At 35.6% G+C, this 27,706-nt stretch overlaps 1 protein-coding gene across 1 annotated transcript in view; it reads left to right on the top strand.

Moving 5' to 3' along the window:
• Positions 1-27,706, top strand: part of oxt (Xylosyltransferase oxt) — a 335,397-nt gene that overhangs the window by 126,016 nt on the left and 181,675 nt on the right. The window contains exons 6-7 of the mRNA XM_090406721.1: positions 10,521-10,601; positions 24,725-24,941. Coding sequence (XP_090262847.1) covers positions 10,521-10,601; positions 24,725-24,941 — 298 coding nt within the window. The remainder of the gene's footprint in view (positions 1-10,520; positions 10,602-24,724; positions 24,942-27,706) is intronic.

Below are 27,706 nucleotides of genomic sequence, written 5' to 3'. Positions count from 1 at the left end.
GCATAACTTGCACACTGTGAGGTATGCTATAATTATGCAAGAAATATGCATTCTGCCTTTTTTTATAACTTCATAGTTGGATTTTCAATACTTTATCTGATTTAAAAAAAAAAAAAAAAATGCTAAACGTGGAGCCAGATATGAGGCTAAATTAAAACTCTGGCTTCAAACTGGAAGAATGTAGTGCCATTCTTTGTGTTAATATCTTTAATGCATTTTGTACTTTTTTATACAAAATGAATTCCTCAAATGCTTCAACTTGAATGAATAATCAAATACAAGTGTCTCACTCTTTGTTATAATTCACAAAATGTCCTATTGTTATATGAATTTTCCTTCAACTTAATTTTGCATTGAAAATATTGAGGTTTGTATGTTATGTCATCTACTCTACAAGTGTGCACTTAGGGTTGGCATTTGAAGGCCTGCCTCTGGTGGTAAAATATGATCTATCAATAAGGGTAGGATATAGGAAGCTACTGGGCTGCTGTTATGTTTTATTAGCCAAACTGTTTTTAAAACTGTACCAGTTTTATGGGGTTTTTAAAACCTTTTTTGGCTAAGGCAAAACAGTTTTAAAAACCCCATCTTAGAAGACTGACATATAAGATCTGAGATAACTGACTAATTTGCAGGACAGTTGTTGATAGAAAGTTATAATAATGTAAACTTTCCATTGTGCTATCATATTATCTTGTACACTCCTTGAGGATGCATATTAGTAATTAGATGTTGATTGATTGATTACAGAAGGAAATTGTTGATTTTATTTAGACTGCCACTCATCAGAATAATGCAATTGTTTGTTGTTATTCTTTCCTATTTTATTTCCTATTTATAAATTCAGATTTTTAACATATTCCATAGAATATTTTCATAATTTTCTTATATATTTGATGTAAATATATGATAATAGCTATGCATATTGAAAATGGAGCTGTCCCAATGTAATAAACCTACCAAAGGCTATTCGATCAATAAGTTAAAATTAACAAAGTTTATTTTAAAAAAGAATACTACTTACTAATAAAATAAATAACTATTCTTTAAAGGAACAATGCTCATATGCTTTGTAGACTTTAAATTTAGTTACTTCAAGGCTTATTATTAATTTTTATGTACAGGCAACCCTTGTGAAACGCAGTACAACACGGTTTCGATATAACAAATTGTAGTAACCCTTGTTGAATGTGGTTTTGATATAAGATGGTCTACAAATTGTAGTAATCCTTTATCTTTTCATATATTTTTCAACATGTGAATTAAAAATCAAATTTTATTTTAGTTAAATTTGCGTCTGTCCTATCGCGCATGTAGGACATGCACGATAGGACAGACGCATTCTATAATGGATGCGATGAATCCATTAAAGAATTCAGTTTAAAGAAATTAGCATAAGGATTGAACTTGGCAAGAAAGTTATTTTATGGATAATGATCTCTCAATGGAGCGCTCCGAAAAATTCACGAGACAATTGGATATTTGTTTAGCCTCCGTATTATGAACTTAATAAAAAAATTGCAGCATAGTGGTAAGCAAGGTCATATTACTGACTTCTTGATAACTAAACCAGCCAAAATATGCAATGAGAATTATATAAATGATGTCCAAGAGATATCAAGTAATGACAACGTCCAACCATTCATAAATAAAGAACATCTACGAAATGTTAGTTTTGAAGAGAGTGACGACGATTAAAATATACACTTTATTTTATTTTGCCTAAAACGTTTATGTATTATGTGCAATGAAGTTTACGTACAATTTATAATTTTATATAATTTTATACTATGTAGTTGTTTCATAGTTTATGTTTTCTTAACTTACATGAATTATTTGAATTAAATAAAAATATGTTTTTGGATATGTCATTGTTTATATAATCTTTAAAAAAAAACGATTTCAGAACCTAACCCTACTTTTTCTATGTGATCTGAGTCTCGCATAATGCAATTTATATAATGCGCCATTTCTATGGAACCTAACATCCGCATTATATGAGTGTTGCCTGTAATACTTAACTTATAATGGGGAAGAAAATAATGTGGAAAGTGAAGAGCAAAGAAATATATATAAAAATATGAAACAAGCAAGCGTATAATAATGCAATGAACACTTACATTTTGAAATACAGTGGTACCTTGGTCTGCGAGTGTTTTGCAAGATGAGCGAAAATTTTTAATAAATTTTAACTTTATGAACAAGCGAGGTCTTGCAATACGAGTATTACCTATACGCTTTGTCTGCCGAGCATCACGTGATCACATGCCACTCGGGATTGTGGGTAATCGTCTTGCATGCTCAGTCTCAGTCGGCATACCTCATTCGTATAGTCAACGTTCGTGCTAACATTGTGACCACGTGTGTGTGTGTGTGTGTAAAGCATTTTTTTATTTTGTGTACAAATGTAGTGACTGTTCTTTATTAACTGTACTATGACAATGGCCCCCAATGAAGAAAAGGGTTGAAAAGGAAGGCGGTAAGAAGGAGATGATTACGGTGGAAGTTAAGAAGGAAATCATCGGGAAGCACGAACAAGGTATGCAAGTGGCCGCCATTGCAAGATTTATAAGAAGTATACATCAACGATTTGCACAGTATTAAAGAAGAACTAAGGGGGCCAGATTTAGCAAAAGGAGTCACGAGAGTATCAAAGCAATGCCCAGGAAGATGTAGAAAAGTTGCATTTGGTGTGGATAAACGAGAAGCAACTAGCAGGTGATACTGTGACCGAGAACTTGATCTCTGAGAAGCAAAGGCCTTGTACACTGACCGTGTAAGTAAACTGCCAGTTACGTCTATAGAAAACGAAGAAGGCCTCAAGGCGAGCAGGGGATGGTTTGATAACTTTTGATAACTGAGGAGAAGTGGCATCCATAGTGTTGTGAGTCACGGAGAGGCTGCGATTTCAGACAGAAAGGCAGCTGAGGCATTCGTTGCTGAGTTCCAGAAGCTCATGGTTTCTGAGTGTTACCTGCCACAGCAAGTTTTTAATTGCAATGAGACAGGGCTTTTTTTGGAAAAAGATACCAAAGAGGACCTACGTTACAGCAGAAGAGAATGCAATGCTCAGTCACAACCCCCATGAAAGACCGTCTCACCCTCTTGCTGTATGCTAATGCAAGCGGTGATAAGTCAAACCTCCTACTCGTGTATCATTCTGAGAATCTACGAGCCTTCAAGAAATGCAAGGTGCAGAAGAGCCAGTTAAACGTTATGTGGAGGTCCAACAGCATGGCTTGGGTCACTTGTATCTTGTTCGTTGAGTGGATTAATGAGGTCGTCAGTCCTTCAGTGAAGAAATACCTTTTAGAAAAAAAATTGCCACTCAAAGTCTTGCTGGTTATGGATAATGCTCCTGCTCATTCTCCAGGCCTTGAGGACGACTTGCTGGAAGAATTCCAGTTCATTAAGGTCAAGTTCCTTCCTCCCAACACTACTCCATTACTCCAGCCCATGGATCAGTAGGTTATTTCGAACTTTAAAAAGCAGCTTTACACCAAAGCACTATTTCAGCGATGGTTTGAGGTGACCAAAGGAACTAACCTTACCCTCTGAGAGTTTTGGAAAAATCATTTCCAAATCGTAAACTGCATCAAGATCATCAATAAAGCCTGGGATGGGATCACCAAGAGAACCCTTAATTCTGCTTGGAGAAAACTGGTCTGACTTCGTCGAGAGGTTTGCTCATGAACAGGAGCTGCCAGTTGTCGATGAAATTGTGTCCTTGGGGATGACCATGAGACTGGAGGTGAATGAGGACGACATTCAAGAGCTGGTGGAGGAACATGGCCAGGAGTTTACCACTGACAAACTGATGGATCTGCATTGCAAGCAACAGCAAGAGGTTATGGAGAAGATCTCGTCTGAGGAGGAGGAGAAAAAGACGGAGACATCCCGCTCTTCAAATGAGTTTAGGGTGGTGTGTACAATGTGGGAAACAGTGCAAAATTTTCTAGAAAGGCACCACCCGAGTAAGGCTGTGGCAGTGCCAGCGATGAATCTGTTTAACGACAATGCAATGTCATATTTCTGTGAAATCCTCAAAAGGTGGCAAAAACAAGTGTCATTGGATAGGTTCCTTGTTACACAGAAAAAGAAAAAGAATCAACAGATAGCAGTGATTCCATTAGTGACAATGAAAGTCGTCCTACTCAGTACAATTACTGTAATATGTAATTGTAATGTAATTAATAGATTCAATTACTTTATGTATATTGCATTTAAATAATAAAAATATAAAAAGGTATACATATATAAGGTATACAAAGGTATATGTATTTTGTATTAATCATTTTTATATGAATATTTTTGAGTTTTGGAACGAATCATCTGAGTTTCCATTATTTCTTATGGAGAAATTCGCTTTGATATACGAGTGCTTTGGATTACAAGCACGTTTCCAGAATGAATTATGCTCTCAAACCAAGGTACCATTGTAAATGTGAATATAAAAATGCATAATATGACTGGGAACTAAATAAAAAAAATTAAAAAAAAAATCCTGTGCCATGCATGATATGCTAGCAGAATTTTAGAAGTTTGTTTTTTTGCCCATTCCTAAAGTTAATTCAGACACAAACTGTTTGCTTACACTTGGATGAAGGATTAAACCAAGAATATAATTTCTTGGCATCTCTAATTTATAATGCTAGCAGAATCAATGACAGCATGCTGGCTGTTTTGAAAAAATTGTCATCACATAATAGAAGGAAGAAGTGAAAACTAATTATGAGATTGCTGTGAAGCTATGAGATCACTATATATTTAGTGGAATTTTAGGACATTGATTTGAGATTAATGGGAGTTATTAATCTTATTTAATTGCCATGTGAATGAGATTACTTAGAATGTGTGTATGTGTTTTTATTGAATACAAGGGTTGTTTGAAAAGTTTGGTAAATTTCCAATAGATGGCGACACAATTCGTTCATTCATACCAGTGTCGGCACGTATCATCTTTTTCATGACCCTGGCAAAATTTTAGCCACGTGTGACGCGTAGTTCTCGTTTGGGAAACATTTAAAATGACAGTGTTCCCATTTTTCATAAAAATGGAAAAAAATGAGTTTCGTGCATTGATAAAACACTTTTATTTGAAGAAGTGGGTGGCCATGCAGATCAAAGCCGAGTTAGATGCAGTTCATGGGGACTCTGTACCAGATTTAAAGCATTAAAGATGTACAGCATTAAAGACTATTTATTTTGGGATAAATGAGTTTAAACATGGCTATAAGTCCATCGAAGATGAATTGTGCTCCGAATGCCCAACTGAAGTCACTACGAAGGAAATGATTGACAAAATCCATGGTATCGTTATGGAAGACTGCTGAGTGAAAGTGCGTGAGATTGTAGGCATCTCAACTGAATGGGTGTATAATATCCTGCACGAAAAATTGCACATGAAAAAGCTGTGCACGATGGGTGCTGTGATTGTTGACTGTCGATTAAAAACGCATGCGAAAAGACATTTCAATGCGCTGTGTTTGGTGATGTTTAATCGCAATTCGCAGGATTTTTTGAGACGATTCATGACTGTAGAAGAAACTTGGATCCACCACTACACACCAGAGTCCAAGCAGCAGTCAAAACAGTGGACAGCACCCGGTGAAAGAGCACCAAAAAAAAGGGAAGACCGTTTCATCAGCTGGGAAGGTGATGGCCACTGCTTTGTGGGATCCCTAAGGAATCCGAATTATATCCCAAATCATGTCTTACCCTTTTCCAAGACTATTTGGAAAAGCGTAAGCAAAAACAGGAGTCTGTTATGAGTGATTGTTGGACTGTTTAAAAGAAAAACTGAAGAAAAAATGGCCAAGATTGGCCACAAAAAAGTGCTCTTTCATCAAGACATGCACCATCCCACACATCGGCTGTCGCAATGGCAAAATTGCACGAACTGAGGTTCAAATTGGTTCCACATCTACCGTATTCTCCGGAACTGGCCCCGTGTGACTACTTCTTGTTCCCAAATTTAAAAATTGGCTCGGTGGGAAAACATTTTCTTTGAACGAGGATATCATTAAGGCTGTCAACTATTTTGTACAATTTGGCAAATCCTACTTTTTAGATGGGATGAAAAAATTTGAAACTTGCTGGACCAAATGTGTAGACCTCGATAGAGACTATGTTGAGAAATAAAGGTGATTTTTTTCCAAAAAAATGTGTTTAACTTATTTTTTTAGCAGACTTTTCGAACAACCCTTGTAGTGGTTGGTTCTTATAGTGGAGAATTCTGAAGATTAATCCACCTAGATCATGGCCTTACTTTGGGTCTTTTTTTTTTTTTTTTTCAGCCTCGCAAAGAACACTTATTTTGCTAATCTTTCCTCTACCATTCTTTTTAAATGACCATACCACATATGATTAGAGCTGCTGCTAACAATGGCAACTTCTTTCCTAATAAATACATTCTTAATGTGATACCACCATTCACGCCATATATTCATTCCACTAGAAGTTTCATATCTGTGGGCTCTGTTCTTTGATCAGGTGTTTTATTTCTAACATAGCTCTTAAATCTATAGGTTAAAATTGATTTGAACACTGTCATGTACACACCTAGTTTAGTGTTTTGAACTATTCCTTATAAATTTATTCAGATGACTTCCTACCAGTTTTACTAATTCTATTATCTATTTCCATATTTATTGTGACAGCTTCACTAAAATTTGTCCTAAATAACTGAAATGTTTTACTTGTTACAGAGATTTTCCATTCAAGATGTACTTGCTGTTTTCAATCTTTCTTCCTGTTTTCATTGTCTGTCTTTTTGCTGATTTTTATACCAAATTTATTTCAACAGTTATTCAATTTAGGAAGGGAATCCTGCAGAGTTGTACTACATTTATTTAGCAGTATGACACCATCTACATAAAGCAAAGAACTCAGATTAATATATCTAATTTTGATATTAGGTTTAATACCACTTCATAATGTACATCCTTTTGTGACACCTGAGTTAACATCAAATCACCTTCCTGTTCCTCCTTCAATTTATCATCTTCATCAAATTCCTGACATATACCCTCAGCTGGTTGTACAGTATATTATGATAGTACTACATGAAAAAGTTACATCATTACTAACTTCCTATCAACAAGTTTCCTCCAAATTAGCCTGTTGTCTATCAACATTCCCATGTTATTCTCTATGAATGCATGTTGATTTACTTGCCAGGAACGAACTTTCAATATGCTTTCTTCTTTTCCTTGACTTCTTTAATTTTTTCCTTGCAGATAACCTCACCACATGCCTCTCTGGTTCAGTTAATCAATGTTTACTTCAGGATTTGTCACTAAATTTTTAAGATCTAATTTTTGTTTTCAAACTCTTATTTTTTTTTGAAAAATATTTGTGTACTTGTTATTCTACAGTTTACCTCTGAAGGCTCAACACTTTGATTTGCTTTAAAACTTTCTTACATACTACTCTTTAATAATGAAATTTAATTTTATCCTACTAAAAATTAAATGATTGTTTTGAATTTGAAATCCTCTGTATTATACCCTTGTGTCCTGAACCAGTGGAAAAACATCTCAGTCTACAGCAACATAATGAGACTCTTCTTATTCCTTGCATCTTCTCTCTGTGTGAATTTGTGCACATTTTTATGTTGGAACATTGGTGTTAGTAATAACTAGTCCATGTCCTGAACAGAAATCTAGCAGGTGCGTTTCATTTTTATTAGCTTTGCTTTTTTATTCAAATTTAACTGAAACATTTCTGTACGTCTGGTAATAGTTTCATGCTTTGCTGTTTAGATCTCCAACATGGACCAAGCTTTATTTTTTATTTTTTTGTCAGCTGCCTTGTCTAATGCTTCAAAAAATTTCTCCCATTTCTTCTTAGTAGAACCTTTTGTGAGACCATAGGCACAAACAAGTCTTGTTGTATACTTTCCCTTTGTGATATTTTCCCACATCACTCTACTTGATATTGCCTGCCATTCAAGAAAATTATCTTTTTATTTAGTGATGAGTACTATACTACTCCTTTTTCCTGATTGTTATTGCCTGAATACAGTAATTTGTATCTTACAACAAATGTGCTATTTCAAATATAAAAATTGTATTAATTATTAATTACTTATATACTCTGAAATCAGTAGATTGTTTTCTCATTACACAGTTTTGGTGTCATTGTAAAAAACATACCACAATTCATAGTATGCCTGTCTGATATGCATGTAGAGAGAATGAGATAATATCTCTTTTTCCATGAACAGATTTAGCACATTGATTTGTCATTGGCTTTCATGAATATCTTAATAAGAATATTAATTAATTCTTTCTCTTTACAAACTGTAATTCACACATTGTATTTGGTAACTGGTTAACGAGAAAGAAGGAATCTATTAAGATATTTCTTGAGGGTTGTATTTATTGAAAAAAAAAAATGGTATGAGGAAGACTGTTCCATGGAACAGCCTTCCACAAGTGGATATAATGAAGGAAGGAGATGAGGTTTGTTCTGTAAGTTTAGAGGTTGAGTTTTGTACGGATATTGACCAGCAGCTTCTCATAGTCTTATGTGATTAAAGAAATTAGTGAAAAGCAGAGAAATGGTTAATGGCCATTTGGGGAACAATGATCATGAAATACCTATTTAAAAAAAAAAAAATATGGAAACAGCATCTATGAGAAAGATACTGAAAGTAGTAGTAGTAGTTGTGTGTGTGTGTGTGTGTGTGTGTGTGTGTGTGTGTGTGTGTGTGTGAGAGAGAGAGAGATGATGGGGGGGGCAGTCATCTAAAGTGAGAACAATATACTAAGGTCATTCGGATTTGCAATTTATAAAGTGTAAAAGAAGTTGAGCTGGAGAGAACAAAAAAGTATTTCAAATTGTTTGAATGCTGAGGAGGCTATGGACGTGATTTGCATTTGCCATGATAAACTAGATATGAAAGTCAACCCAAGGGGGAAAAACTGCTTCATTGTGGATCAGAAAATATTGAAAAGTAAGAGAAAGTGAAATAGAATCTTTCTTCTGGGTAATAAAACAGGATCACCCTTTGATAGTATTGAAATTCACTACATTAAATTATTTTCACTCTACTTAATAATCAATGTCTTAAACACTGATCTCTTTACTTAAGAATAGTAAAGAGATCAGTGTTTAAGACATTGATTACAGAAGATCTTGGAAGCTTGAATCATTTTTAGGACTACTACAAGGTTTCGTGAATGAAGAAAACACATAAAGTACTGCCTCATCAGGAAATCTGTGGATAGGATTTTTCAATTATGGCAAGGATAGAGAATAGAGAGGGAGAGAGAGAAGGTGATTGATGCATAAGAGGAAGAGAATGTGTTGAGAGTGCAGATCCTCAGGATACTTCAGCATTGATAATGGAGTTGAATAAGACAAAGCCATCCATCATGACATGCAGTGATGAACAACCAGCTTACAATCTAATTACAAAGTGCAGAAGAGAGAGACTGTAAAATAGTAGCTTGGAATGGAGATCATGATGCCAGGCAAGATTTAAATGCCTCGGAAATATCAAGCACATGTGAGTTTCTCCAAATTCTTTCATGGCCTGTGTCAAAAGGTGGGTAAATTTAGTGACAAGATCTTTCAAAGGAATTGAAGTGAGGAAAAGTGGGACAAGAGTTTGATATTGCTGACTTATTTCTCACTTTTTAGGGACATGGTAAATAAATTCTTGTTTTTATGCTGTTGGATAGATTTCAGATGAATGTGACAATTTTACAGGATCAGTTAATTCTATAACATAAATTTTTAGCACAGTGATGCCAGTCTGGATCAGGGGTCTTATTAGTATTATGGCTGCTGTGTATCTTCTGATATTCTTGTGTCTCTAATGATCAGTGGAGGCATGCTGGGAGCAGTTCAATAGTAGATAATGATTTTATCTTGGTGGTCTTTACAAGAGTTGTAGAAAAAGAGTGTGTGTTTAATTATTACCACAGTACCATCAGGATGTGTGTGTGAGAGAGAGATGGAAACATGTAAGAGCAGCAGTTACATGCAGCAGCTCAGCTAAGGACTGAAAAGCTTAACTGTCATTTGGGTAGGAAGCAGGCTTACTGCCACTATTGCTATCAAAAGATAATATGAATTTATTTTCTGACCATATAAAATAGGATATAGCTTTGATGTAGACATCTTTTTTCGCTAGCGGTCAGACTAGTAGAATAGTGGTTGAACAAATTAGCATCACTTTGACATACTGTGTGAGTTGTGATGTAGCTTGTCTGTGTGTATATATATTCCAGATGCTGACCCTAATATGAAAGTTGAAATGTAGAGAAATTAATTATTCTTAACACAGTACTAGTCTCCATAATTTAGTCAAAACGAATGATAACTGTGTAACTTTAAAAGAAAGGATCCATTGTAACTGAGCTTTTCCTATAGTGACTTATTTCTTGAATCATTATCTTGTTGTCTTGTCTAATAATAATAAATTTTTAGATAAGCCAATGATGTTGCAGTATTTTCTTTGACAGAAAGTATACAAGTGATTGAATACGATGTTATTTCTATACATTTAGGTCCCTTTCCAAAATAGAACAGTTTCTTAGTGCCAACAAAGGAATGAATTTTGTGAAATCCCATGGCCAAGATACCCAAAGGTATGTGAACTCTCCTCCTCCTTCGTTTAAAGTAGTTCTTAACTGAAGAATACTTTAATAAAATTTCATAAGATGACTACAAGAAATGTCTTGTTTGATTATCATTTCAGGTTTCTTTTTTTCCTTTACCATGTAAAAATAATTTCATTAATTCATTCATTATTTCACTCACATTTCATTAATTTCAGCCACAGGTAAATTTCAGTTTGCCTCCTGATTTCTTGAGAAAGATATAATTGAAGTGTAATTTCAATATATTGAGAGTTTAAAAAACTAGAAAAAATCTTAAAGAAAAATCTTATATCACCCATATGTTATGAAACTTATAGCTTTTTGTCTAACTATCTATCTACATACATACATGGTTATTAAAAAAGAACTCTGCATTTTGAGATTTACCAGATACCAAATTTAAGACATAATGCCTTCATTTTCAGGAGTGAAAATTAAGGATGTGACAAATGCATTTGAGAAATAGAAAAGTAAAAGAAATAGTAGTGCTGAAGGAAGAAATTATTTAATTAGTGATAAATACAATATTAGAGAGGGTATGAAAAGATTGCTGGAAGAAGCCAGAAAGAAGAGTGAGAGAGCAAAATTGTTAGTCTTTTACTGAGATATGATATAGCCGAGTTAAAAAGTATACCTAATGATGGCAATGATTTGATTTGCAATCTATGTAGAAGAAATCAGTGAGAGTTTGTATCTCTGGAGTGAGTTTTATGGTTGAAAATACTTGTATCAGAGAGATGGTCTATACATGAACAGATTTAGCATTATGAGCTTGGAAAAGTTATTTCTTAGGATGAGATCTCATGGAGAGTCTCAGAAACTAGATCGTCATGGAAAGATCAGTGACTGTGTGTGTGTGTGTGTGTGTGTGCGTGCGTGCGTGCTTGCAAGTGCATGTTAGGTGTATAAAAGAGATAATGTTATAAATGTCAATGAGCATGGTCATGAATATAGTGAAGGAGATTTACCAGATAACAAATTTAAGACACTTTGGGTTTTGACTTTTTTTTTTCAGTGTGTATTTGTGGGGAAGGGAAAGAGAAAGGGGGTGAAAAAGGTTTTTCGAACAAGACACAAGCGAGCGTAAAGTAAAAAAGGTTTTTATTTAGCAACAGGGCATTCAACGGCAACCTCCCTCAGCAGCCGGTACATGGCTTCAACAGTTCCTCTGTTGATTTTGTGTTTGAAAAATATGTTATTTGTGCATTTATCGTTAAATATTCGTGATATTTTGTGCAACATGGACACTGACTGATTTTCCCTTTTCAGTCATTTCCGATGGTAGGTGACTTCTTAAGCATTGCCCACAAAGTATTCCCAGTGAGATTTTTACCATTGCTTCCCCCCCTCCCATTTTATCTAATCTCGGGACCGGCATATGGCTGAGACGTATTCACGACTGTAGTCCATGTGCACTCAGGAGACCGGTTTGCCTGTTTGCGGATGGAAAAACCCCAGATTAACTGGGGAGAAAAACCCTGCTATCCATGCCCAAGACCGGCTAACTTGGCTATGTTTAAGAAAGATCCTTAAGCTCCTCACATCAGCAATGGGAATCGAACCCAGGATACTCCTTCCCCAGTCATATGGTTGCGAAGCACAAAGCCACTAGGCTAACCATGTGGACACATGGCCCCTACACACCCAATTATAAACTCTAGTGAAGAATCACAGAAAAAGAGACATGCAATTGATCTTGAAACAAAGTATCAAGTTCAATGATAGTGACGAAGCAATGAGAAGGTCCTATCGGTGATATGGAAAAGCTACTTGTATCATAGATAGAGGACCTGAACCAAAAGCACATACCTCTTAGCACTATGACCATAACCGCTAAGGCACTGTCTCTTCAACATGTTGAAGGAGATAGCAGGACCCAATTATGACTACAAATTCAATGCTTTTAACAGTTAGTTCATGAGATTCATGCAGCGTTTTACACTACATAATGTGAAAATGTATGGTAAATCTGCAAGTTCCGATGAGAAGACTGCCAAGGAGTTTGTGGAGAAATTGGATAAAATTATTATGGAGGAAAATTATTTGCCACAGAAAATATTTAATACGGATGAGACCTTGTTTCGGGGAAAAAAAATGCCCTAGTGGACAATTCAGCCACTATAAAAATAAAAAAAAATAAAAAATGCTAAAATCTATGCCTGGATTCAAAGCTCTTAAAGACTGTGTTACAATTCTATTTCACTTTATATCCAGCCACATTAACTCCTAACAATACAATTTGTGATATGGCACAGTGAGAATCCACAAGCCTTCAAACACATTAGGAAGGATACTCTTCCAGTTTATTAGCAGAGATATAAGAAATTGTGGATGACTCAAAAATTGTTTGCAGATGCCTTAATTGACTGTAATGTGAGTGAAATGGAAAGATGTTGTGTAAAAGAATATGTAGAGTTTAAAATTTTATTAATTCTAGATAATGCTCCAGATCATCTGTCTTATATCAATGATCTTCGCCAAGTTCAAGGTCATGTTTCTACCTCCAAACACTACTTCATTGCTACAAGAACTGAAGGCAGTTCTTGTAGTGTTTAAGGCTTATTATCTATGGAGAACTTTTTCACAAGCCATTTCTGCTATTTTGGAGAAAAACGATTTTCTCCAGTCTTCATGTCACTTATATCATCTTTAATTCCTTTGTTGGTTTAACAATTAAGCCAATAAGAATGCAATTCTTATTGGCTTAATTGTTATTGGATTAATTGTTAAAGAAATTTGGGATTTGGCTAAATCCCAAATTTCCAGCCAATCCTCGTTCGTTCAATATCCAGGTGGATACCTACCAGGATGCATTGGACATTAGGTCAGAAGTCCTGGTCGGTTCTCTGCATTGCATTCCTTTGAAGGTGATGTGGAGGTCTCCTCTCAATTATACAACTTACGTGTAAGAAAGCTTTAATGCGAATAAAAGGTGAGCAGCTCTCAGATGTAAACTGTAGACTAAAATACTCAAACATTATTCAAGAAAAAATAAGAGTTGGAGAACAGGAACCAAACCTTGGACAGTCAGTGGCAAATCCTAAAGATGACATTGATTCAGCCAGAGAGGCATGTGGTGAGGTTGTCTGCAAGGATAGAAAAATCAGAACCCCAAGGTGGACACATGAAGTTAGAGGCAATGAAGGAAAAGAAGAAAGCATATCAAAAGTTCCTGGCAAATAAGTCAGCTTGTGCTCTTAGAGAATACAGAGACAAATGTAACAAAGCTAAACACTGTGTAAAACTAGCTAAACAGAAGTCATAGGAAGACTTTGGTAAGAACAAAGAAAACAAATATCAAGAGATGGCAAGATATTCTGGAGGTTGTTGAAGAAGCTCAGAAAGCACTCGGGGGGGGGGGGGGGAGTGCTTTAAAAGGAATTAGAGATCATGAAGACTGGATCATGTTGACATGATGACTGGAGAAAAAGATATCCTTGAGGTATGCAGTAATTACTTCAAAAAATTGCTAAATGAAACAAGTAGTGATGACAGCACAGTGGTAAAAAAACACTGATCATGCAAGTAATCAGGAATACATATCCATACTTGAAGCCATCAAAAGCCTGAAATGTGGAAAGGCAACTGGAGTAGATGATATTCGACCAGAAATGCTGAAGTATGGAGGTATAAAAATCTTTCAGTGGCTGCACTGCATACTTCACAAGACCTGGACAGAGGGACAAATTCCAGATGATTGGAATAGAGCTCTCATACTGCTCATATGTAAAAAGGGAAATAAAACTGAATGTGATACAGAGATATTTCTCTGAGTGTTCCTGGCAAGATTTATGCAATTATACTTTAGAAACATTTGAGAAGAATTGTGGAAGAGAAGCTTGGTGTAGAACAACCTGGATTCAGGCCAAATAGAGGCTGTCAAGATCAGATTTTCCCGTTACGACATATAGCTGAGAAATCATGAGAATATAACAAAGATCTGTATTTAAGTTTTGTAGATCTGGAAAAGGCATATGACAATGTGCCAAGAGAGAAGCTTCTTAAAACGCTATAGGACGTTTTAAGAAGTGTCAATGAGGCATTATATTAAGCAATACTTAGTCTTTATTTGAGTTGTAGGTCAGCAGTCAGAATTGAAGGAAGTAGGAAGATGGTTTAATGTTAAATCTGGGTGACACACAAGGATGTACATTATCTCTTCTCTTATTCATTATCTATATGGATCCATTATGAAGGAAAGTGGTATTAAATTTAATATAAAAAATGGAGATGTGTTTTATGCGAATAATGTTATACTTCTAAATAAATCTGCTATTTAAAATAAATTTTACTGACTAAAATGAATAACTGTTATAATAGATATGGTATGAAGGTCAGCAATAACAAGACAAAGACAACGAAAATAGGCAGAAGCATTGAAAGTATCAATTGCTACATTGTGAATGGAGAACCTATAGAACAAGTAAAACATTTAAGCCACTTAGGCAGGATTTTTAGTGAAGATGGTAAATTAAATATGGAAATAGACAACAGAATCAACAAAGCTGGTATGGTAAGAAATCAACTGAATAAATTCATATGGAATAAGAGAGAAATTAGTCGGAACACTAAATTAGCTGTATACAAGACAGTGTTCAAACTAGTTTTAACTTATGGATCTGAGAGCTGGGTCAGAAGTAAAACACTTGACCAAAGACTAGAGACCTCAGATATGAGAGTCCTGAGAATGATTAGAGGCGTGAACAGATGGCATCAATGACAATATCATATTAAAAATGAGGATATTAGGAAAGAACTTTACATTGTCAGCATCCAGGAATGCATTAGCAGAGCTAATCTCAGGTGGTATGGTCACTTAAACAGAATGGGAGAGGAAAGATTAGCAAAACAAGTATTCTCTGACAGGTTGGCAGGAAAATGACCCAGAGGAAGACCAAGATATAGTTAGATTGATACAGTAAAAAGTGCCTTAGAAGATAGAAATATGAGATAATGTTGGAGGCTGACAGGTAACAGATTGATTTGGAGGGAAATTGTTTATAGGAAATTAGTAATGATGTAAATTTTTAATGTAGATGTACTGGTCAGAAATTTGATGATGATGATAAAAATTAATTGCTTAAATTTTTATTTAATGTCTAAACATTTGATTGAGGTAATTTTTTTTACAAAAAAAAGATTTAGATGTGTTTGAATAGTGCTCGACTTTTTCATCTTGGTATGCAATTTGGATAGCTTTATCAAGATTTCAGTGGAATTCGAACTTTGTCATGATATTCTCACAGTTTCTCAACTGTTTTTCATAATGTGAAAATCTGATCCTGACACCCTCTATTTGGCATGAATCCAGCTTGTTCTTTATCAAGCCTCTCTTCCACAATCCATCTCAACCGTTTCTCAGGTATACTTGCATAAATCTTACCAATAACACTCAGTAGAGAAATACCTCTAATTCTCACATTCAGTTTTCTTTTCCTTTATATATATATATATATATGGGTAGTATGAGAGCTCTACTCCAATCATCTGGAATTCGTTCCTCTGTCCAGGCCTTCGATAGTTTTACAGATTGTTTAGCTTTCTTACATTTGTTTGTGTATTCTGTAAGAGCACAAGACTACTTATTTGCCAAGAACTTTTGATATGCTTACCTCTGTTAGATCCTGAATGAAGGAATCTTGCCAAGAAATCATTCATTCAATGTCTAACATACTAAACTACACAAACAAAGAGAAATACCTGCACATCAGCTGAAATTAAAGTGAAACTTCTTCACATATGTATAAAATTGCATTTTATTTTATGTACCATGTATTTTAATCTATTGCGATCATACCAGGATTGAATTAGAGATTGTCTTAAAAGGGGAATTTGTTAATATTATTTAAACCTCACTTTAGCTGTATAGAATGATTGTGAGTCACCAGATAGATATTAAGTATGAATTCATAGAAGGTATACAATTACATGTGTCCAGCGTAACAGTGGAGGCAGTAGCTTACACGGAAAGTACGTCGACGCGAATTCCGTGAACACGAGTAAACAGCAAAGGGGAGAGCAAGGAATGAACCCAAGGGAAAAAAAGATATAGGTTGTGTGCAAAGAGGGCGCTCGAACGAAAAATATGAGGGAATGAGCACTGTATTGGCTCTCTCTTGTCTTATCGTTTTTTCTGGTCCCTGGTTCGGAAGTTAGCCGGTGGTTCGAGTAAGGGGGATAAAGCGTCATTGCTACGATGTTGAATGGTGAACTTTCCTGAGAATGTTGTAGGATTCCACGCAGAGCTGAAGGTGAAATTTTCCAGCTCTAGCAGAATCGAGCCCTCGCTGAAGAGTCCCATCGAGAGGAATAGAGATATTTCCTGAGACCCAATGAATCGAAACCATGATCGGCAGTAATTATGAAGATAGCATAGCCCTTATGCTGGCGAAAGGACAGCCAATAGGGAGGTAACCAGATGTACACGTGGTGCTGAAAGACGTCGGAAAAAGTTCGGTAAAGTAGAATTACTCAATTTTGTGTTTAGAATTCCTTAGAAGAGAGAAAATTACTTGTGAATGTAAATTATGAACATTATTCTAAAGAACTTTGTGGACAGACTCTAATTAGATAGTTATTCTCCTTTTGAGATTAAGAGAATTATTTGGAAGTGGTCTTTTGTGTTGTATGTGATTGATTTGACATAACGAGATTAGGACTGTAGACTTATAGTAACTGAATAACATTATAATGTTAATTCTCGTAGACAGGCTTATACGTTGGTTATGCATTATTAAAACACTTAAGGAATAGAACAACGTAGTTAAGGATATAAATTAAATTAAACTTTAATAAATATTTTCCGATATTTCGGCAACGTCACATTGCCATTTTCTAAAGGAACTTACAAAAAAGTTACGTGCACGTAGGCACTACAACACAGAAACTGGGAATGAAGAGATGAAGCTATTGTTCTCCTAACAGTCTTGATGGTGCCCTCTAGCGGGCTAAGTAGGTGTTCTTGGCCGTTGGGCTGAAGGTCTGCAGATGTAGGCCTCCCAAATTTGGGGCAGTTGCATACAACCAAATTTGTTGAGGTTTGGAGAATTTCTTAGGGCTGAGGCTGATTCCATAAATAGTCTTTCGAATTTGTATTTGCTATGGTGTATTATTGTAGCTTTCTTCCACCGTATTCTGTGGCGTGTATCCAGAGCATTGTCTGCAAAACCAGAATGGCTGTACTTGTGAAACCGGATGTAGTCCTTGTTTTCAGAAATTCTGATATTCGCTGTTCTGCCTGTTTGGCCAAAGTAAGACAGTTTACAACTGCAAGGGAGCTGGTAAACACCAGGTAGGTCTAGGGGAAGTGGTTGGTCTTTATGGAATCAGCCTCAGCCCTAAGAAATTCTCCAAACCTCAACAAATTTGGTTCTATGCGACTGTCCCAAATTTGGGAGGCAAAACAAATTCTACCTACAAAAGGAAGGTGCAGCCTCAGATACGTTGACGACGTGTTCGCGATCTGGCCGCACGGGTGACAAACGCTAAACACATTTCTTAGCCACCTAAACAAACAACACGAACGCATACAATTTACCATCGAAATCGAAAACCAAAATTCGCTCCCGTTCCTAGACACACTAGTTACACGTCTTCCTTCAGGCAGTCTATCCTTCACGGTCTACCGAAAACCGACACACACGGGCCAATACATATGTGTGAATTCATACCACCAACCAGCACAAAAATATGGAGTCATTAACACCCTTAAAAACAGAGCCACAACTATTTGCTCTAACCAGCAAGCCATGAAACAAGAACTAAAAATCATTAGTGACACATTCATAAATAATGGCTATAACAAAAATACTGTCAATAAAATACTCTATAAAACCACAACAAAAACGAATCTAGATTACAGTAAAACCATAGCCATCCCATACATTAAAGGGTTATCAGAAAAAAAAATCAACAGAATCCTACAACATTATAACCTCAATGCCACCTTTAAACCACCCACTAAACTTAAAACCATATTCAGCTCCTCTAAGGATCCTCTCCTCCCATTAGCACATCCTGGAGTCTATTGCATCCGCTGCACCTGTAACTTACCATACATTGGTGAAACAGGACAGACAATCCCTATACGCAAGGAAGAACACATTAGACACGTTAAATATAACCATTATGGTGAAGCAGGCCTCTCAGACCACGCACTTAACACCTTACACCAAATCAACTGGAAAAGCACCTGCTCCTTACACCGCACAAAAACCTGGTACGAAAGAAAATTTAAAGAATCCTGCGAAATCATGATAAACCACCCAAATATCAATAACAAAGATGGTATGAAAATTCCAAGGATCTGGATGGCACACATTCAGCCAACCTAATATGAAAGATTCAACATAAGTCAGGACTCTAGCCAATCCGCTAGTGTTAGAAACCATTCCACTCCTACTGGCTGGAATGATGTTAATATATGTATATAGTAGACAACACAAATAATAGGACTCTAGCGTTGATGTATAATTTTTTATTTTTATTTATTTATTTATTATTATTTTTATTTATTTTTATTTTTATTTTTTTCCACCAGAGGTCAGGCCAACAATTGTGGTATTGGTTGGTCAGTGTCCTTAACGAACCAGTTTCATTGTAGTATAGCTTGTTTCTTGTGTATATTTGTACGCTCCAGAAGATGACCTTGACATAAAGGTCAAAACGTCAAATTGTAGATTTTAGTTATATTAAACTAAAGTTTTTAATTCAAACATGGTAGTTGTCTCCATAATTTTCAAAAATGCATTTGGATCACCGTGCAAGCCTAAAAGAATGGCTTCCAAGTTTGGTTTATTTTCTCAAACTCTTTCATTTTTTCTTGAATAATGTTTGTGTATTTTAGTCTACAATTTACATCTGAGAGCTGCTCAATTTTTATTCGCTTTAAAAGTTTCTTACATGTTCTTCTTTTCAGTGTGAAATTCAATTTTATCCTGCTAAAGACTAAATGATGATCACTTCCAATTTTAAATCCTCTGTACACTCTAGTGTTCTGCGCCATGGAGAAAACATCACTATCAACAATAACATAGTGAACAAGAATTTTCTTATTCCTTGCCTCTTCTCTCCATGTAAATTTGTGCACATTTTTATGTTAGAGCATTGCATTAGTAATAACCAGTTTATTTCCTGAGCAGAAATCCAACATGTATTTACCATTATTATTATCTTTGCTGTTTTCTCCAAATTTTCTCCAAAATACTTTTGTACGTCTGACAATCATTTTCTACTCTGCTATTTAGATCCCCAACAATGACCAACTTTTCCATTTTCACTATGTCAGTTGCATTTTCTAAAGCCTCAAAATATTCCTCCACTTCTACCTTATAGAACTTTTATATGTACAAATAAGTCTCATTGTCCAATTCTCCATTCTGATATATGCCGACATCACTCTAATTGAAATTGCCTGCCATTCAAGATTAGCCTTGTATTTAGTGTTGAATACTATGGCTAATCCTTCTTTTCCTTAATTGTCATTGCCTGAATGTAACATTTTGTATTTATTGCTCAGAATGATCTCATCAGTTTTTGTTTTAGAAATTATGGAATTGACAACCATGTCATAAGTAACTATTTTAATTTCCTGACATTTGGATCTTCATATTAAGATCATCATCATCTGGAGTATATACAAATATACCAGGACAAGCTGAGTTACATTACACACAATAAGCTAAAGAAACAATGATTTGACCATGGGTTATTGTACTGTCATGACCTCTGGTGAAAAAAAAAAAAAAATTTTAACTTAATTATTTAGAAACTACATCAAGGCTAAATTCTATTTAACATAACATGAGAAAAACATTCTTTTTTATATAGATAGTCTTCTTTCAGTAACAATGATGTCCTATTTTATCATCACAATTGTTATTCTTGATTTAGGATTCTGGATTATCTACAGTACTGTTTATAGTTAACTCTTGGAGAGAGAGGTTCCATCGGTAGCATATGTGCCTTCCATATTCTTAGGATTTTTAGACCATCGTTATTGTTCAGATTGGGTTGGTTGATAAGAAACTCACAGGCTTCCTTAAATTTGGTTCCTGTCATGTTTTGGTGTGATGTAAACAACTGGTGCTTTTCCAGTCAATTCTATGTAGAGTGTTCAGGGCATGATCAGAAAGGCCAGCTTCACCATTGTTATTATATATAATGTGTCGTTTATGTTCCTTTTGCCTGATAAGAATTGTGCATCCTGTTTCTCCTATGTTACAGGTGCAATAAATACGGTATATTCTGGGGGGGGGGGGAGCAGAAGGAGTGGGTCTTTGAATGAGTTGGGTAAGCTTTTAATTTTGCAGGAGATTTAATATGGTGGCTTTGAGGTTGTATTTTTGTAGTATTCTGTTTATTTTATCTTATCTGATGTCCCTTTAGTGTACGAAATGGTTATAGTTTTATTGTAGTCTGGTTTGTCTTTGTTTTTTTATTGAGATCTTGTAGAGAATTTTGTTAGTAGTGTTTTGGGTGTAGCCATTTTTAAGAAAAGTATTGCTGATGACTTTAAATTCATCTTTCAGCGCATGTTCGTTGGAGCAGATTTTCAAAGCCCTGTTTTTCACAGTTTTGATGACACATACTTTTTGTGTTGGGTGGTGGTAAGAGTTTGTGTATATATTGGCCAGTATGTGTTGGTTTCTGGTAAATAGTGAAGGATAGACTGCCAGAAGAAAGACGTGTGACAAGTATATCTAGAAATGGAAGTGTGTTCTGTTTTTCAATCTCAATTGTGAACTATATGCATTTGTGTTGTTTGTTATGTTTGGGAACAATATTTTCAGTAATACTTTTCTTAAAAATGACTTCAGCCAAAACACTATTAACGAAATTCTCTACAAGATCTTAATAAAAAACAAGGCTTGTTATGTTTGGGAACATAACAAACTGTTCTCGTGTTTGGCCATGGAACCAGATCACGGTCCCATGGCCGCCAGACACTAGACACTTTCCTTAGCCACCTTAACAAACAACACAAACACATACAGTTCACAATTGAGATTGAAAAACAGAACGCACTTCCATTTCTAGATACACTTGTTACGTGTCTTCCTTCTGGCAGTCTATCCTTCATTGTTAATCAGAAACCAACACATACTGGCCAATATATATACATAAACTCCTACCACCACCCAACACAAAATCTATGTGTTATTAATACTCTAAAAAACAGGGCTTTGAAAATCTGCTCCAACAAACATGCACTGAAAGATGAATTTAAAGTTATCAGCAATACTTTTCTTAAAAATGGCTACAGCCAAAATACTATTAACAAAATTCTTTACAAGACCTTAATAAAAAACAAAGATAAACCAGACTACAATAAAATTATAACCATTCCGTACATTAAAGGGACATCAAATAAAATAAACAGAATACTACAAAAATACAACCTCAAAGCCACCTTTAAACCTCCTGCAAAATAAAAAGCTTACTCAACTCATCCAAAGACCCACACCTTCCGCTGGCCTACCCCAGAGTATACCCGTATTTATTGCACCTGTAATATGCCATTTATAGGAGAAACAGGATGCACAATTCCTATCAGGCAAAAGGAACATAAACAACACATTAAATGTAATAACTATGGTGAAGCTGGCTTTTCTGATCATGCCCTGAACTCTACATAGAATTGATTGGAAAAGCACCAGTTGTTTACATCACACCAAAACATGGTAAGAACGCAAATTTAAGGAAGCCTGTTAAATTCTTATCAACCAACCCAATCCGAACAATAATGATGGTCTAAAAATTCCAAGCATATGGAAGGCACATATTCTACCCATGGAAACTCTCTCTCCAAAAGTTAACTGTAAACAATAACGATGGTCTAAAAATCCCAAGCATATGGAAGGCACATATTCTACCCACAGAACCTCTGTCTGTCCACTCCATGTCCATAGCCATATTTTCCAATTTTCTTAATATGGTTCTATGCAATATCTTGTCAAATGAATTTACAATGTGTAGCAATATCGTGAGTATGGCCTATAATTTTCTCCTTACTCAACTAAGCTGTCACTTTATTGTAGTGTAAATTACTAAGCAGGGTTTCCCATTCACAGAGCCATGCTATCATCCATAGAATATCATCATCATCATCAAATTCCTGCCATGTACCCTCAAGGGGTGTACAGATCCATAGAATATTACATTGAATATATATTGTTTCAGTGTATTATTGTATTGTATTAGTGTATATTTGTTTCAGTATATTATCAGCCAAAAATCAGGATGATCCATAATGGATTTTTGACTTTGTACCTACTTGATTTTTCATGTTTGATATTTGAAGTTCTATTAGTAGAAAATAAATGCTTTACACATAGTCAATTTTCACTGTTGCACTTATAAGAAACAAATGGAGAGTTTATTGTATTAAAAAGGTTTACTATAGTGTATTTCCTTTTTGAATGGCCTTGATGTCATAGATGACATTCTAGCTATGGCTTTTCAGTAGGTTTAGTGCACATGTTGCTTATAACATTTCTATAGTGAGAGTTCACTGTTTTTGATGAAACCTTTTGAAATTGAATGTTAAATTAAGTTAGAAGCAATGAAAATGCATGCAAAATGCTTAAAGAATGTGATTTAGGTATTGCTAATATATATCTCTCACATTCTGATTTATGTGAACGTATTAAATCTTAACACTTCAATTAAGAATAAAAGAAAAAGGACTCGTCTCCAGTGATTACATTGGGTATTTATTGCATTATCAGATTGCTTAGTTTGGTCAGAAGTGTAGTGCATGTAGTGAAATGCCAAATGACAGTGTTGTCATGAGCATATGTGACAACACTATCATTTGGCATTTCTAAATGTTCACTTTTTATCCTTATACACACTCAAAATACACTCAAAAATTAATGATTATCTCAATTTACAGATATACGAGGGGGGGGGACCCAAAAATAACCAGAATTATTTTTTTAAAAACATTGTATTAAAATTTATAATACCATATTCTGGTCTTCTTCAAAATACTCCTCATGCGAGTCAATGCACTTGTTCCAACATTTTTTCCACTGCTGGAAATAGTTCTGAAATACTGTTTGTGGCCTCCAGCAACTTTTCTTTCACTTCGTCCACATCAACAAATCGCTGCCCCTTCATGGGGCAAGGCTGTGTGGGCTGGGGCATTGTCTCTTCAGAAATTTGCTCAATGGTCTTTTGACGATCTTGATTTATTGTCTGGCAAGCCTTTTCAATGTTTTCATCATTTCTGCTTGTCAAAGGCTGGCCAGATTGTGGTTGGTCATCAGCTGAGATGTCCCCCAATTTTGAAATGGGAAAACCACTTGTAGACCTGTGTTTTACCTAAAGTTTGTCCTTAAAGGTTGCCGAAGCATAACAAGTTTGAGCTGCAGTTTTACCCCCCCAAAAAAACAAAATTTTGTGTTCACCCTCTGTTCCAGCCATCACAAAATTGCCAAACTTGTTTGTAAGCACTAACAAAAAAGCAGCCAGAACAACAAACCAATTCACACAGGATGATACCACATGTCAGACTGATGCAGGAAATTGCACATTCACAATGTCTAGCAGCAGCATCTGTACCTAGAAAATGCTCATGCACCAAGTTCAGATTCTAGTTATTTTTGCATACTCCCCCCTCGTAAGTTACTTGTTAGATGTTCACTTTAGCATACACAGTAGCATTGTACTGACCATTGAAGATAATAGCATTGTTATTATCTGTGAGCTTGCCAATTTAAAAGATAATTCAGTCAACCCACTCTCATTTTATCAAACTCATATGAATTAGAGAAAAGTTACTGGTTGATATAGGTAATTTCTTTTAGAATATCACGGACATTATAATGGCAGTGATATTCTAAAAGAAATCCCATTACATTATTTTGGTTGGGACTTTTGATAATTTGCTATAGTGAGAGTTTGGTGTATGTAGTTTTTTATTGTAAAATTGAACAAATGTGAGATTATGATTCCAAAAGGGGTATTCATTGAAAATATTGATATGATGATTGTGCTTGTATGTTTCCATACATCCACATTTTATATTTTGTCATCTATTGTGTGTGTGTGTGTGTGTGTGTGTGTATATATATATATATATATATATATATGATTGAATTTTTAAGGTTCATTGCAAAGCAAGGACTGGACAAAACCTTTTATGAATGTGATACTCACATGTGGCGCTTAGGAGAAAGAACTTTACCGTGGGGCATTAGAGTTGATGGTGGAAGTGACTGGATAGCACTTAGCCATGATTTCTGTGCGTATGTTACCCAGAATGATAACAGGTTATTGCAAGGACTAAAAACAATCTTTCAGTATACTCTTCTTCCTGCTGAGGTAAGTTCTGAGAAGACATGACTTTGTAGGATTAATTACTGAGCGTCTTCTGGCATATGTGCCTATTTTTATATCTAAAAAAGGATTGTACAAACTAAAAATGTATGCAACATTCATTTATTAATTGTTAATTGTGTGAGCATTGTGAAATTGTTTGCCTTATTATTATTATTAGGATACATCCTCGTGATACACCCATTCTATCCACACAATCTGTCATACGTCTCCTTGAACAGACAAAGGGCTCACAACTGTCTCTAGCAACCCATTTCACTCATTCATAACTCTCCAAGCAAAAAATCTAGTTCTCCCCTCCCCCCACTAACCACACCTTATCTTTATTCAACTTACAGGGATGACCCCTTGTTCTGTTTTCTCTAGCCAAGTGCTGAAACATTCCCCCCGCATCTGTCATATAAAATCTTTTAAGTAACTTAAATGTTTCTATCATATCCCCTCTTTTTCTGCTATCAACCAACTTCTGCAATCCCCACTACACTTTCAATCTTTCCTCATAGGGAACATTCTACAGGTTACTTGCCTCTGAATCCTCTCCACCACTTTCTCATCCCCAAGAAACCCAGGGGACCAGACTTGAGCACAGTAGTCCAAATGTGGATGTATCAAGGGCCTTATAAAGAGGAATAACAACTTCCTTATCTTTGTTTGGTATTATGTTCTTCATTATGTCCTCTAAACTTTAACTCTCTGTCTTCCAGCACCCCCTACATCTCTAACTTCATTTATTTCCTGGAGTACAGTGCCATCAATGCGATACATGGCTTGTAATCTGTTTATCCCAAAATGAATACCTTTACATTTCTCGACATTAAATTGACACCCATTAACTCTTGTCCATACTAACAACTATTTAAATTGTCCTACAAGCTCTCCACATCACCTTGATTAACTATTACTCTACCTAATTTTTCATCATTAGCAAACAATTGAATATTTCCTTTCAAGTTATTTCCTATATCATTTATGTACAAATTAAACAGAAATGATCCCAAGCACTGAACCTTGCAGCACACCACTAGTCACCTGTTTTTCCCTCAATTCTGCCCCTCCATATACCGCTTTTTGATAGCTGTCCAGCAGCCACCCTCTTATCCACTTAAGCAGTGTCATATCCATCCCCTATTTGTTCTAATTTGTATAACAGAATTCTATGTGGTATTCTGTAAAATCCAGCAAAATCATCGTATAGCCATTTCCTTTATCCATATCAGCCGTTATTCTATAAAAAGTTAGTAAATTACTAAGGCATGACAAACCTTTCGCAAAGCCATGATGACTCCCATACAGTATCATATTTTTATCTACCCATTCTTGAATTCTCTTTTTGACCAATTTTTCTAGTACTTTTATAACCACACCTGAGATAATGATTAGTCTATAATTTGCTACTGCAGTCTTAGAAACCTCCCATATGCAAAGAAATTTTGTCCTCTTTCCACTCCCTTTGAGCTCTACCAGAGCTGAGACTTAAATTAAGAGCCTAGTCAAAGGCAGAACCAGTTCCCTTGCACATTCTCACAAAACTATAGCTAATATCCAATGTAATCCCATTTTTACAACTTATTTTTACAGCTGTATTTACATTGAGATTCTGCAATATCCTAAGAGCCTCCAATTTATTCACCTCTGTTCTCACATAGGTTAAAGCAGTAACCTCACTAAGATGACAAACCCTTGCAAAGTGGTCACTCTGTAACTCAACTATTTTATTTGCTTCTGTCTCCTCATAACCATCAACAGTCATTAAGGTTAATCTTCCCTAGCCATTTTTCCTCTTACTTGCTACATAATGAAAGAACTCTTGATCTCCAGGGATTTCCTTTGGCTTTCTTGGTTAGATTCTTCTCTTAATGTAATTTTGCCTTCCTTGCCATGCTGGTCACCTTTCTTTCCTGAACCTTGTATACTGTTCATGAGTTTGCTGGTCACCTTTCTATTTATAAACCCTCTGCAGCATTTCTTCTTCTGCAGCTGCGGAGGGTTTATAAATAGAAAGGTGACCAGTAAACTCATGAACAGTATGATATTCAGCCACCTTAAATAGAAAGGTGACTAGCAAACTCATGATATTCAGCCATCTAACTCCTACCCAATGAACCCTCCTTACCTTAAGTATACAATTTAATACTGCTTCCTTGAGATGATCCTCAACTATATCCCATGTACTAGTAACACCCTTACCCTGCAGTGTTTTATGCCATGGTACAGATTTATGCTTTTTCCTAAGCATGTTACTCTATATCACCTGCCTTATAGTTCCACAAATACCCTTTCTTGATAGAATATTCCTCATGTTTTACAATTTCCCAAGTCAAGACCACATGGTCACTTGCGCCAATTGGAAGTAATATTGTCACCTTGGTTATGGATAGCTCTTCTGATCCTATGACCAGGTCCAATCCCCCCCCTCTGTCCCCTCGATCACATGCTGCCTTAAGTAATTATCTCTTAGCAGGTGTAAAAATTCTATTTCCTTTCTGCCATGTGCTCCTTCTTCCTTCCAATCTATATCTCTATAGTTGAAGTCCTGCATAACAATCACGAGACTTGTACTCATTGTACTGATTTAGTGATGCATGTCTTCCAGATCATCTGTGGAACTCCCTGGCCTTATAGCAACAACCAACTGTATATACTAAAATAAAGAGCCAAAAGGCTTCAGTTTGGTGATGCAAAAAATTATAAAAATCAAGTGGATATTAGATCCAGCATTATTTCAAAATCAAATGTAGAAACTATGAAAG

This window comes from Typopeltis vanoorti, chromosome 17, assembly GCF_054136105.1.
Source record: "Typopeltis vanoorti isolate ZY-2024b chromosome 17, IOZ_Tvanoo_1.0, whole genome shotgun sequence".
In the NCBI taxonomy this organism is placed as follows: Eukaryota; Metazoa; Arthropoda; class Arachnida; order Uropygi; family Thelyphonidae; genus Typopeltis; species Typopeltis vanoorti.
Note: the sequence above shows the minus strand (reverse complement) of the source record. Positions and strands in the feature narration are given on the sequence as shown.